Below are 13,613 nucleotides of genomic sequence, written 5' to 3'. Positions count from 1 at the left end.
ACAACTTCACTTTGACACTCATGTTCAGAATCTAAAATTAGGAAATTTAAGAGTTGGTCTGCAGAACTTTTAAATCAGAATTTAATTCCCATTAATATTTATTATTCTTTACCCAAGACATTTGGCACTCTGATCAAACCTGAAACTATTTAGTCAGAAAGTGAACTTCTTAACCACACAGTCATTTATGACATTTCATGAAATGTTTCTGTCCTTTAGTCAGATGAATTATCACAACTATAGTAGTTCTTATTATAGTTATGTTTGTTCTTTATATTTCTACAGTCAAATCCCAAACAGATTTGACTTTTGTCATTCTTCAAGAGATCAAAAACAAGGATCAGTAATATTACAGGACAATGGGATAAGTGAACATAAACAATGACTAAGTGTCAAACTTAGTGGTTTATCTGGTGGGTGGTATTTCAGTTCTTTAATCAGTCAAGCTTTATATACTCTGGTTGAAGATTAACAAATAAACAGCATCACAGATAGGGAATAGGAATGGTTACTGGCACAAACATAGCTTTGTGGTTGAGAAGTTAGCTTCCTAACCATGTAGTTTGCAAGTTCAGTCCCACTGCACAGCATCTTGGGCTAGTGTCTTCTACTACAGCCCTGGACTGACCCTAGACAGAAATTAAGAAGCTCATTGTGTGTGTATGCATTTTTTTTTTTTTTAACTTGTTTCAGTCATTTGATGCTACACAGTAAACCTGGAATCATATGGTTGAGAAACCAAATTCTTACCACACAGCCATGCCTGTAGCTATATATACATTTGTATGTGTTAGTATGTGTGTGTAAGTGGTCGTGTTTCCTTCTCTTCATGTTATCTGATAGTAAATGTAACTGAGCATCACCAGCATACAAACGGTGGTGTTCACTGCCAACTTTCAATGGAAACATGTCTGGCCATGGAAAATATTATCTTGTTTGGAAACAAATGAGGTTACTGGACAGGAAGAACATCAGGCTGTAGAAAGTCTGCCTCAACAAATTCTGTGTGACTCGTGCAGCCATGGAAAAGTGAATGTTAAAACAATGATGGGAATGACTGGTAGTAGAATGAGTAATAAGGAGAATATCTTTCACATGGACAACAAAATGAAAGCAATACCACAGTTGTTTTAGTAAAGAGTTCATTTCCAAATCCTAAGTGTATTACTAAATGCGAGTTACATGGTGACCCCACCACTGCTAGTGCCATATAAAAAGCATCCAGTCTACACTAAAGTGACTGGCGTTTGGAAGGGCATCCAGCCATAAAATAGACCTTACCAGTGGTGATTCTACATGAAAAGCACTCTGTCCACTCTGTAAGATGGTTGGTGTTAGGAATGGCATCCAGCCATAAAAACCATACCAAAACAGACAGTGAAGCCTAGTGCAGTTTTCTGCCTAGCCAACTCCTGTCAAACTATTCAACCCATGCCAGCATGGAAAGTGGATGTTAATTGATAATGATGATGGCAACCACCAGAAGAAGATCAGAACGACTGAAACATTGTGACTATAACAAAGAAGATGAAGGCACCCATCTAAATATATCAGTATACAATTATCTTACATATGTTTTCTGTACTATGGAAGTTATTGTTATATCCTTTTGAATGTAGGTTTTATATCATGAATGTGAAATGATCAGTGATTGTCAGGCATAGAATTTGTAGAAGCTTTGAGGGCTTTAGTTATGTGCTGTGAAAAGTATAGACATAGATGCGGCTGTGTGTTTAAGAAGTTCATTGTGTGACCATGCTGTTTTGAGTTTAGTCCTACTGCATGGTGTATTGGGCAAGTGTCTTTTACTGTTGCCTTAGGCTGGACGATTTTTGTGAATTAAATTAGTTGATAGAAACTGTGCAGAAGCCTATCATGTGTAAATGTGTGTATTAACTCAAAGACTGAAATTTATGGTATTATCTTTAATTCTGTAGTTACAATTGTTTTAATACAACATGGGAAATTCATTTCATGAGCATAAATACTGGTTTCAAATTTTGGCACAAGGTCAGCAATTTCGTGGGATGGAGTAAGTTAATTACATCAACTCCAGCACTTAACTGGTACTTATTTTATCAACCCCGAAAGGATGAAAGGCAACGTTGACTTCGGCAGAATTTGAACTCAGAATGTAAAGGCGGGCGAACTGCTGGTAAGCATTTTGCCCAACATGCTAACGATTCTGCCATATCGCCACCTTAAGAATAAATATTAATATGAATACAATAGATTCATGATATTATAATATATATATACATCCAGTGTTTTAAGTATTCATGTGTTTGTCTTAAGACTAAGTCTCAAAAATAATACACTCAACACTTAGGATATCACTATATTTATTCATCAAGAAGAGTAGAAAGGAAAATTTACAGAAATAGATAAATGTAGATAGATAGAGAGGCAGATAGTGAGAGGCAAGAATAAAACTAAGGTTATTAACATACATATTCATACTCATATTTACACCCACACTCACACATATTCACATACATTACTTCAAAATTTTATTTAATTTTAACATATTTCTTCAAATACATACACTTTTAGTGTATTGACAAGGAATAAATTTTGTTTTATATATATATATATATATATCATAGATATATATCTTTGGTAAAAAGCACTGGTGCCACATAAAAAGCACTGGTGCTAGTGCCACATAAAAAGCACTGGTGCTAGTGCCATGTAAAAAGCACTGGTTGTGGGGTCACATAAAAAGCACCTGGTACACTCTGTGGAGTGATTGGTGTTAGGAAGAGCATCCAGCTGTAGAAACCCAGCCAAAACAGACTATGAAACCTGGTGCAGCCCCTGGCCTTACCAGTTCCTGTCAAGCTGTCCAATCCATACCAGCATGGAAAATAGATGTTAAATGTTGATGATGATGATGATGATGATGAATTTGGTATATTCATTTAGTTTTCTTCCTATTTCATTTCTGCTAATATAAGGACAGACTTTAAATTATCACATATATACACACATAGGTATGTACATGCTATGTTTATTTACTATGTGTATGTGTCAGAGAGGAAAAGAGAGAGAATGAGCGAGTGCCTTATCTCTCATAACATAGTGGTGTGACAGAGACTAATAAGATAAGTTCTGGATTTAAATAAAAAAAATAAATACTGGAATAAATTAAAACCTTTCAATACCCCTGCATAGCTGCTGTCCAATGACTGAAATGAGTAAAAGAGAAGATATAATTTTTAATGTTGCTATTTATATTATTTGCTTGTCATTTGACTGCAGCCATGCTGGAGCATCACCTCAAAGAGTTTTTAGTCTTAGAAATCGATCCCAGGACTTATTCTTTATAAGCCTAGTACTCATTCTGTCAGTTTCTTTTGCTGAACCACTAAGTTACAGGGATGTAAACAGACAGCATTGGTTGTCAAGCAATGGTTGGGGGACAAACACAGACACAAAGACACACACACACACAAATACATACATACATACACACACACACACACATATATATATATATATATATATATATATATATATATATATCATCATTGTTTAAAGTCTGCTTTCCATGCTGGCATGGGTTGGACGGTTTGACTGAGGATTGGCAAGTCAAGAAGCTGCACCAAGCTCCAATCTGATCTGGCAAGGTTTCTACAGCTGGATGCCCTTCCTAATGCCAACCACTCTGAGAGTGTAGTGGGTGCCTTTTATGTGCCACCGGCATTGACCATACTCGAATGGTGCTTTTTAGGTGCCACTGGCACAGGAGCCAATCAGGCAGCACTGGCATCAACCACGTTCAAATGGTGCTTTTTATGTGCCACCTGCACTGGCATCAGACACACTCAACTGGTGCTTTTTATGTGCCACCAGCACAGGTACCAATCAGGTGGCACTGGCATCGGCCATGACTACGATTTCACTTGACTCAACAGGTCTTCTCAAGCACAGCATATTGCCTGACAATTGAAGGGTACTTTTAAACAGGCCAGTTATGCAACACTGGCATTGGCTACGATCTCACTTGGTCTGCCGGATCTTCTCAAGCACAGCATATCTCCAAAGGTCTTAGTCACTTGTCATTGCTTCTGTGAGGCCCAAGTTTTGAAGGTCGTGCTTCATCAACTTATCCCATGTCTTCCTGGGTCTCCCTCTTCCACAGGTTCCCTCCACTGTTAGGGTGTGACACTTCTTCACAAAGCTGTCCTCATCCATACGCAACACCTGACCATACCAGCACAGTTGTCTCCCTTGCACACCACATCTGATCCTTCTTATGTCCAATTTTTCTCTCAAAGCATTTACACTCTGTTGTGTATGCACACTGACATTACACATCCAGCAGAACATATTAGCTTCATTTCTTTCAAGCCTATGCATGTCCTCAGCAGTCACAGCCCATGTTTCACTGCCATGTAGTATGGCTGTTCGCACACATGCATCATACAGTCTACCTTTCACTCTGAGTGAGAGGTCTTTTGTTACCAGCAGAGGTAGGAGATCTCTGAACTTTGTTCAGGCTATTCTTATTCTAGCAGCTACACTCTCAGAGCATCCACCCCTGCTACTGACTTAGTTACCTAGGTAATGGAAGCTATCAACTACCTGTAGTTTTTCCACCTGGAATATGATGCAATCTGTTTTCTGTACATCTTTGGTGTTTATTGCCCCTGTCCAACTGCCACACACAAAAACTATCTTCCCAGTTAACCTTCCTTTGATATTGCTGCACCTCTTATGTGTCCATAGCTTACACCGGGTACATCTTATGGAGTTTCTACCTACACCTTTTCTACAGATCAAGCAGGGCAATCTACCTGAAGGGATTTGTGATTTGTCTGCCTTCCTACTTACTAAGACTTCGGTTTTTGTTAGATTGATTCTAAAGCCCTTCAATTCTAGACCTTGCTTCTACACCTGAAACTTCTCTAGTTCTGATAGTTCTGGTATAGCTATTTGAGCAATGTCATCAGCATAGAGGAGCTGCCTGTCTTGAATTCTTCTGTTATTGCCTGGAGGACTATGATGAATAAGAGGCAGCTGAGGACGGATCTTTGGTGAACTCCTACCTGTGCCCAGAATTCTTCACTGTACTCATTGCTAATCCCCACCTTACTGATGGCTATATATATATATATATATATATATATATACGACAGGCTTCTTTCAGTTTCCATCTATCAAATCCACCCACAAGGCTTTGATCAGCCCAAGGCTATAGTAGAGGACACTTGCCCAAGGTGCCGCGCAGTGGGATTGAACTCAGAACCATGTGCCTATATATATATATAGTCAATTCACCAGAAGTCTTAGTTACCTGCCATCGCCTCCTATCATTCTATGTAACGATATGTTGTTTATTGTTATTCTGTATAAGAAAATACCATTTATCATTATTCTATATAAGAACATACTGTTTATCATTATTTTACATATATGTAAGAATAGACTATTTATTGTTACTGTTGGTTTCATTTATTTCAAGAAGTTTTTAAGATAAAATATCAAAGTTGCGAAGAAATTTCCAGAAATATCTAACAGGACAGTTGATCCTAGGTACATTGAACATCTCAATGTAAATTTGTAAATTAAAATCTATCAGGTCTGAAGTCTTACATTTCAGACATAAAAAGTTGTTGGAGGTTGAAAATATAAATATTAATATAGTGAGATTTTTATAAATAAAATATTCTCTTAAACATTTGTTGTTTACATTTCTACATGAAACCACACACACACACACACACACACACACACACACACACACACACACACACACACACACACACACAGAGTGTTTGAATGGTTAAGAAGTTCACTTTTCAACTACGACATCCTAAGTTCAATCCCTCCAATAGCATCTTTCGCAAATGTTATTGTCTAAGGACTCAGGTTAACACATAGCCTGTGAGTCAAACTGAGTCGATGGAAACTGTATAGAGGCGCCATTAGATAGATTGTATCTACAACCCCAAAGGAATCCTACTTGAAAATTTCCACATGTCTGTGGAAAGCTCAGCCATGAGCAAGAAATTCAGTTGATCAAACAACTGAACCCTTATTACTAAAACTGTCTATGAACCATCCATTATGTATAAAGGGTAAAAGAATAAAGACCCCCTTCAGTCATGAATGGCCATGGGATGCACCTAGGAAGTTGCCCTCCAAAGCACAAGTCCAGGCAAGGTTGTTTATGGAAGACCAGCTGTCACCCATGCATACTAGCCTCCCCTCCTCGTGCCACTGATGTTCTCCAAGGGAAAGACAAAGGCTAGTACAGCTTGGCATCAGTGACATCACAACTCATTTCTACAGCTGAGTGAACTGGAACAACATGAAATAAAGTGTCTTGCTCAAGAACACAACACACAGCTCAGTCTGGGAATCAAACTCACTACCTCATAATTGTGAGCCCAACACTCTAACCACTGAGTCATGCACCTTCACTCATTATATATACATATATATGTACACATGCACACACACATACACTCCCTCTCTCTCTCTCACACACACACATATATGAGAGGTGTGGAATGTTATTTAGTGTTGGTGGCATTATAAAATGTACCCAGTCAAAGTGGTTAATGGTAAAAAGGACATATAAAACAAATGTTGGTGCATTTCTCTATTGTTGTGTTTATCAGATGAAGAATTGTGAGATGATGTGTTAAAATAGACACGTCTAATGCAAACCAACATGCAAAAAGCAGATATAAAATGCTAATACATTTATATATACAGTAATGCCTTGATATATGAGTTTATTTGTTCCCAGAGACTGCTCATAACGTGAAAACTTGTAAATCAGAGCAATAACTTCCCATAGTAGCAATGAAATTTTATGTCGTCATTTTACTCTGTTGCTGTGTAGACATGTCAGAACCAGGATTGCCACATGTTGTGATGTTGCCACAAACACAAAATGGCTGTTTAACCTTTTTATATTTATTATAAAATAAAACTCATAAACCCAGGGTCTCCTAAAGCAGATCCTTGTAAAGTGAGGTATTACCGTACATGTAGTCATCTAAGCATTTATAACTCAGGAAATATATGCACTTGTATATTTGTCAATAGAGTGGGTATAATGTTCCCATACCTGTCAGCTCTGACGAGTATGTAGTATTACTTAACCATGCTGTTATCTAACAGCTAGCTTAATACCCAGTGCAAAATGGATTGGTAAAATTTGCTGTAATGGACATACAATATAGTAAATTTTAAATAATATATATATATATCTTGTAAAAATATGTGACAATTATTCAGTAGCCATGATAAAACTCTGAGTTTCGGATGCTGGGGTGGAAACCCACGCCACCATCTCTTCAGTTATCTGGCCATTGAAAATTGCTATGAAAATGACCGTTAAACAAAGAGAAATTACTGTGTGGTTGACCGTTATGAAGACAAAAGAGCTATCAGAATGACCGGATGGTGGCATATCTTGGACTACACTGTCCAATGTGTCCTTCCTTTTTTTTAAGGCTGTAGCTTATTAATTTGGTAGAATTTAGCTGTGTATTTCTAGCAGGTCAAGTGGTCATTATTGTTGCTCCTATGCTGGACAGACATGGGAAAAAACATTTAGAAGAAACAACTGACTCCAATTAATATTTTAAATGTAGTAAGAAGACTCAGTTGAAGTGTCATGTTCTGTTTCATGAGATAGGACAAAGAAAAAGTAAAAAATAAATAGAGAGCTGATAAAAAGAATATAAATTAATGTGTAAGATATATTTTCCTCATCAACAAAAATGTTACTTGTTATTTTTATTGAAAATGAAGCTGAGAGTTTATTTCATGACTTGTGTTTCATGTTACTGAAGTTTTACCTTTAGGTGAAACAAAGTGTGAAACTCAAGTCACAAAACAAACTCTAAGCTTCAGTTTCTTTAAAAAAAAGGAAACTACATTCACACACACACACACACACAGCTATCATTGTCTTATGAAAAGTGTTAAAATTCTCTTAATAGTTGATTGATGAGTATTCATTGTGAGATCAACTATCAGTTCTGTGTTTATCAGTTAACTTGACTTAAAATAGATTCATTGGCAAATGTTATTTTCCATTCAAATTGTTTCCTGTTTTGTTTTATGTAGTAGGCCATATTTTCATAAAATTTCGTTGCACAGCATCTCCAGATGATAAAAAAACATATTTGCAAGCACTTACAACATTTTTATAATATGAGAACAGCAGAAAAAAAAAAGTTGTGAAAGTTGCAGAAGCTAGTTATGAATATTTTAAGGCACATTTGTTAATGCTTTGGCATTAGACCAAACAGTGACAGAATGTAGACACATTTAATTAAGCATTGTAAAATGATTAAGTAAAAGTAACTGAATGAGATCTTTAGAAACAATAGAATAATCAGATTAGTTACTTTTAATGAAATCACTACAGAAAACAGGCACCAACTGTATTTCTGAAACAATACATAATATGGAAGTCTACAGGGAGAATAGATTTCATGTTACATAGTTGCATATTTGGATAAGATTTTTCAGGGATGCAATGATTCTGTAACATGGGAGATATTATAGTAAAGATTGTTTGTCAACATAACATGGCAGTCCTGGTTTAGGACTAATGTTGCTGCAATTTAGCTCCAGGGAACATCGTCTCCAGCTGGCTATATGACACGATCTGTGCCCTTATATTTTCAAACAAGGGAATCTTTACTACATGCTGAATATCTCACGTTGTTAGATTTGAAAATGGTAATTTTCTAATGGGAGATATTGTTTGTAATATGCTATCGTGTTTGCATTGATAACTTTTTTTTAGGGAAATCAAGAATCAGAGAATTTGCTTTGTGTCATATGAAATATGTTTATGAATATACTTCTCTTGGTAATTAATGAATTGTCTTTGTAAATGTCTGAATTAAAAATAATGACTAGTAATGATAATTTTCATGGTAGAACATTTCTCTCTGGCTTATCTTTTACCATATACCATTCTTTGTCGGAACTAATAAATCTTGAGATTTTCGTGACTGGAAAATGTCCAAAGTTTGAGGATACGGAAGTGTCAGGTTATCCACACCTAAAAATAAATATAAACAAATACATAAAATAAAAATATATATACATATATATATATATATATAATCATTTAACATCCACTTTTCCATGCTTGCATGGATTGGATGAGGTGTATTTAGGCAGATTTTCTGTGGCTGGATGCCCTGTCTGTCACCAACTCTCACCTCTTTCCAAACAAGGTAATATTTCCCTATGGCCAGACATGTTCTTGCAGAATATTGGAAATGAATGGTACTACATGTATGACAGCGGCAATCATTTACAATTATTATGCAATGTCAAGCCAAGGAGACACACACATTCATGTGTGTGTGTGTGTGCACATATATATATATATATATGTATATATATATATATATATATATATATATATATATATATATATATATATATATATATATACATACATATATATATGTATGTATAATAATATTAGGGATAAAATCCAAAATTACAGGTAAAAACTCAATTAAAATCAATTTATTAAAAATTAAGATTAAATTAAGTTTCACAGTATAAAATATATATAAATATATAGTTTCAGGGAAAAGAACCAAGGTTCATTAACTCATCGATGAAAATCCACTGTCGCATATAGAAAAATTAATAAGTAAAAGCACAATAAATAAGTATAATATAATACAAAGTAAATATCATAAGATAAAGATAATAAAACGGCTACATGTGTTTCATAACCAATTTTCAAATAGAAAGAAAATTTAAATTGATTAAAACTATCGAAAATCAATTCTATTCAAAAATATAGCTAATCTTCAGGTCAAAATACAACAATAATAATAATAAAAGAATGTATATATCAACCAACAATAAATAATAAATGAATGTATATAAAATACTTATTATATAAAGATAGAAAAATATTATTAAAAATATCAAAATAATAAACATTCCATAATCAACCCTACGTCCATTATAATATAAGCTAACAGGTATATTATATGCAAAAACCAACTGGTAATATAACATAATTATGAGATATAAATTGATTTCACTCAGCTAGTCTGTTAAGTTTGATGGATACAAATAAAAGAGAAAGTGTAAATATTTATGAGAGATACACAGTCTTATTTATGGGTTTTTTACTAGGACATGTGTTTTGATGTATAAAATTGGTAATATTACTGTAATTCATTGTGTTTTTGTTTTTAGACATCAGTTGGGCTTCTACTGCTGACACAGTACTTCAGATTCTAGCTTGAATTTCAGCCCCTCAAAAGCAGTATCCTTGTAATAGTTGACTTCATAAATTTGACCTAAAAACATTGTCTAAAAATTTGACTTTTACATGAGTATATATGGTATGTATATATTAGATATTAGATAATAAAACATATAGATGCTCCTGAATCAGTTGTTAAGTATCCCACCTGTGAAGGACTGATGCTAGATGGGTCGAAACAATTGTAGTGATAAATATATATATCCTCGTATTTTCCACTTTCCATCTCTCTCATTAATACAATGAGCGTCTTTCAGTTTCCAACTACTAAATCCACTCACAAGGCTTTGGTCAGCTCTGAGCCCAAGATGCCACACAGTGGGACTGCACTCCATGTGCTTATTACTTAATCCCTGGACCAATCAAAACCTTTGACAAATGGAAACAGAAAAAATGTCAACTTTGTGTGTGTATATGTATATGTGTGTGTGTGTGTGTATGTATGCTTGTGTCTCCATTGTCTTGACATTAAGTGATAGATGTAAATGAGTGTCAGTCATACAAGCAGAGTCATTCATTCTCAATATTCTGCAAAGACATGTCAGGGTATGGAGAAACATTATCTTTTTAATGAAACAGGAAGGGCATCTGACCATAGAAAATCTGCCTCAAATGAACTCCATCCAACCCATGTAAGCATGGAAAATGGATATTAAATGATGATGATGATGACAGCATTAAAGATATTAAACTGATTTAAAGTATTTTTCTCAATTAGATTTAATTTCATGAGCAATGAAAACAGAAAAAAAAAATACTTACTTCGATTAATGGTCAAAGTTGGAGTTTGTGTTTTATCGAATGCCTGAAATATAGAAAAAAAATTTCTTTCTAAAGCAAAACTTTGCACTTACTGACTATCACAAAAACAAACAAGGAAAAAAAAACCTTTTTTTGTCTTCTTAATAAAACATCGGTAGACTACCTAATCGTAGAGAGTATTTTAATTATGATATTTGCAGAAAATGTTATAAATAAATTAACTGCTAAAGATTTTTAATTTAAAATGATGTTAGACGTGATAAAGACCAATTTGCCACAGATGGAACTTGGACTGTGTAGTTATTCCTTGCCAGATGTCTGGGTTGCTCAGCACCCAACTTTTTAAATTAGATACATGAATTTAATTTTTTCTGCTCTTTTTTATTTTTTATTCGCTGCAATAAAATTGGTCAATCACTTAATGCTAGCTAGATAGGTTATACTCCATGAAGGCATGTGGCTTAGTGGTTAAGGTATTTGGCTCACGATCGCAAAGTCATGAGTTCGATCCCCAGTGATGCGGTGTGTCCTTGAGCAGGACACTTTATTTCATGTTGCTCCAGTCTACTCAGTTGGCATGAGTAACACTTGTATTTCAAAGGGCCAGCCTTGTCACACTGAATCTCCCAAGAGAACTACGTTGAGGGTACATGTTTGTGAAGTGCTCAGCCACATACACATTAATTTTACAAGCAGGCTTCTCCATTGATCAGATCAACTGGGACCCTCATCATCGTAACTGACAGAGTGCCAGTGCCAGGTTATATGCCATAAATAGACGTTATATATGTAGCAGGCTAGATGTGTTGTGCCATATCAATTTGATATGATGTAGCATATAGATGTAACGCTTGAAGGTTCTCACGCTGGAGTACCAGTAAACATCGAAGAATTAACACCAAGAAGGAAGAAATGTTATTTACATATGCTTATTTATTGCCCAACAGGTAGTTAAAGAGACAGTAGCAATTCTAGTGATAGTAACAAGGTTAGCTTGCTGGTTAGTAGTTGGTAGTGTAGAAAAAGGTTGTCTGTCAGTAGAGTGAAAGGGTAAGGAATGCGTGGTGCTGACTAGAAAGGAAGGAAGAGTAAAGGGAGCATCACCTTTCTTGCGGCCAAAAGCCTCTCTTTGCATGTCGTGCAAAGGGCAAAGGGAAGTGCTGCTCTTGGTTAAGGCTGACGCAAAAGAGGGTGTTGCTCCTTGGTCTGGCTGACAAAGAGGAAGAGATAGAAAATTCTTTCTGCTATATAGACCATGGTCAGTAATGTATGTCAAACCTTAAATAAAGGACTGACCTTTACTTGACCAGCACAGGTCCTCGGGGTTGGAGTGTTTCCTCATCAATTATCTGGTGTGGAGAGGATTTCCCACTCATTTTGACAAGCAACAAGTCGGTGTTTTGGTTTCAAATCTTAGGAAGGGTCAAGCCAGATTCTTACATATATGAATTTGCACCTTTAACGTGCTTAGCTGAATACATGACTCATCAGACCCAAATGGCTGACTGACCGATATATATGTTATTATTTCAAATTTTGGCAAAAGGCCAGCAGTTTTGAGGGGAGGGATTTAGTTGATTATATTGACATCAGTTCTTGACTGGTATTTATTTTATTGATGCCAAAAAGACAAAAGGCAAAGTTGAGTTTGGCAGAATTTGAACTCAGAACATAAAGAGTCAGAGGAAATGCGAAAGTGTCAATTCTGTCAGAGTGTTGCTGTACATGTGTGTGCGAGAGTGTGTATATATATATATATATATATATATATATATATATATATATAGTGAAGTAACATTGCTATATATATATATATATATATATATATATCTGTCATTAGACGACGTGTGAGGGTTCTGCTGTTTCTTGCTGAACAACCACACAGATGAAATGTTTGTGTTGCACATAAGCTCACTCCCTCCATCAAATCAACATTACTTGTACACGTACATAACATGCCACATGTCAGATGACAAAATGATCACAGAGCAACATGAAATGAACTATTTTGCTCAAGAACACAATGCAATGCCCAGTCTGGGAATTGAAACCACAATCTTGCAATCATGAGTGCAACACCCTAACCACTATATATATATATATATATATATATATATATATATATTTCATCAACATCATCGTCGTTTAATGCCCGCTTTCCATGCTAGCATGAGTTGGACGATTTGACTGAGGACTGGTGAAACCAGATGGCTATACTAGGCTCCAATCTGATTTGGCAGAGTTTCTACAGCTGAATGACCTTCCTAACGCCAACCACTCAGAGAGTGTAGTGGGTGCTTTTACGTGTCACCCGCATGAAGGCCAGTCAGGCGGTACTGGCAATGGCCGCGCTCAAAATGGTGTATTTTATGTGCCACCCGCACAAGGGCCAGTCCAGGGGCACTAGCAACGATCTCGCTCGAAAGTCCTTACATGTGCCGCAGGCACAAGTGCCAGAAAGGCGACACTGGGCACAGGTGCCATGACGATTTTGCTTTCACTTGCCCCAACAGGTCTTCGCAAGCTGAGTTTTGTGTCCAATGAAGGAGACAACGTTGGCATGGGTGCCAGT

At 35.9% G+C, this 13,613-nt stretch overlaps 1 protein-coding gene across 2 annotated transcripts in view; it reads right to left on the bottom strand.

The window, feature by feature from the left end:
- Positions 1 to 7,703: 7,703 nt before the first annotated feature.
- Positions 7,704 to 13,613, bottom strand: part of LOC106868735 (adhesion G protein-coupled receptor L4) — an 87,398-nt gene continuing 81,488 nt past the window's right edge. For both annotated transcript variants that reach the window (XM_089350706.1, XM_014914132.3), the window contains 2 exons: positions 11,042 to 11,084; positions 7,704 to 9,040 (listed from right to left, as the gene is read on the bottom strand). In XM_089350706.1, coding sequence (XP_089206832.1) covers positions 8,940 to 9,040; positions 11,042 to 11,084 — 144 coding nt within the window. In that variant the 3' untranslated portion in view covers positions 7,704 to 8,939. The remainder of the gene's footprint in view (positions 9,041 to 11,041; positions 11,085 to 13,613) is intronic.

Source organism: Octopus bimaculoides, chromosome 4 (genome assembly GCF_046866305.1).
Source record: "Octopus bimaculoides isolate indiv1 chromosome 4, ASM4686630v1, whole genome shotgun sequence".
In the NCBI taxonomy this organism is placed as follows: domain Eukaryota; kingdom Metazoa; phylum Mollusca; class Cephalopoda; order Octopoda; family Octopodidae; genus Octopus; species Octopus bimaculoides.
This window is presented reverse-complemented; position numbering and strand designations above follow the sequence as displayed.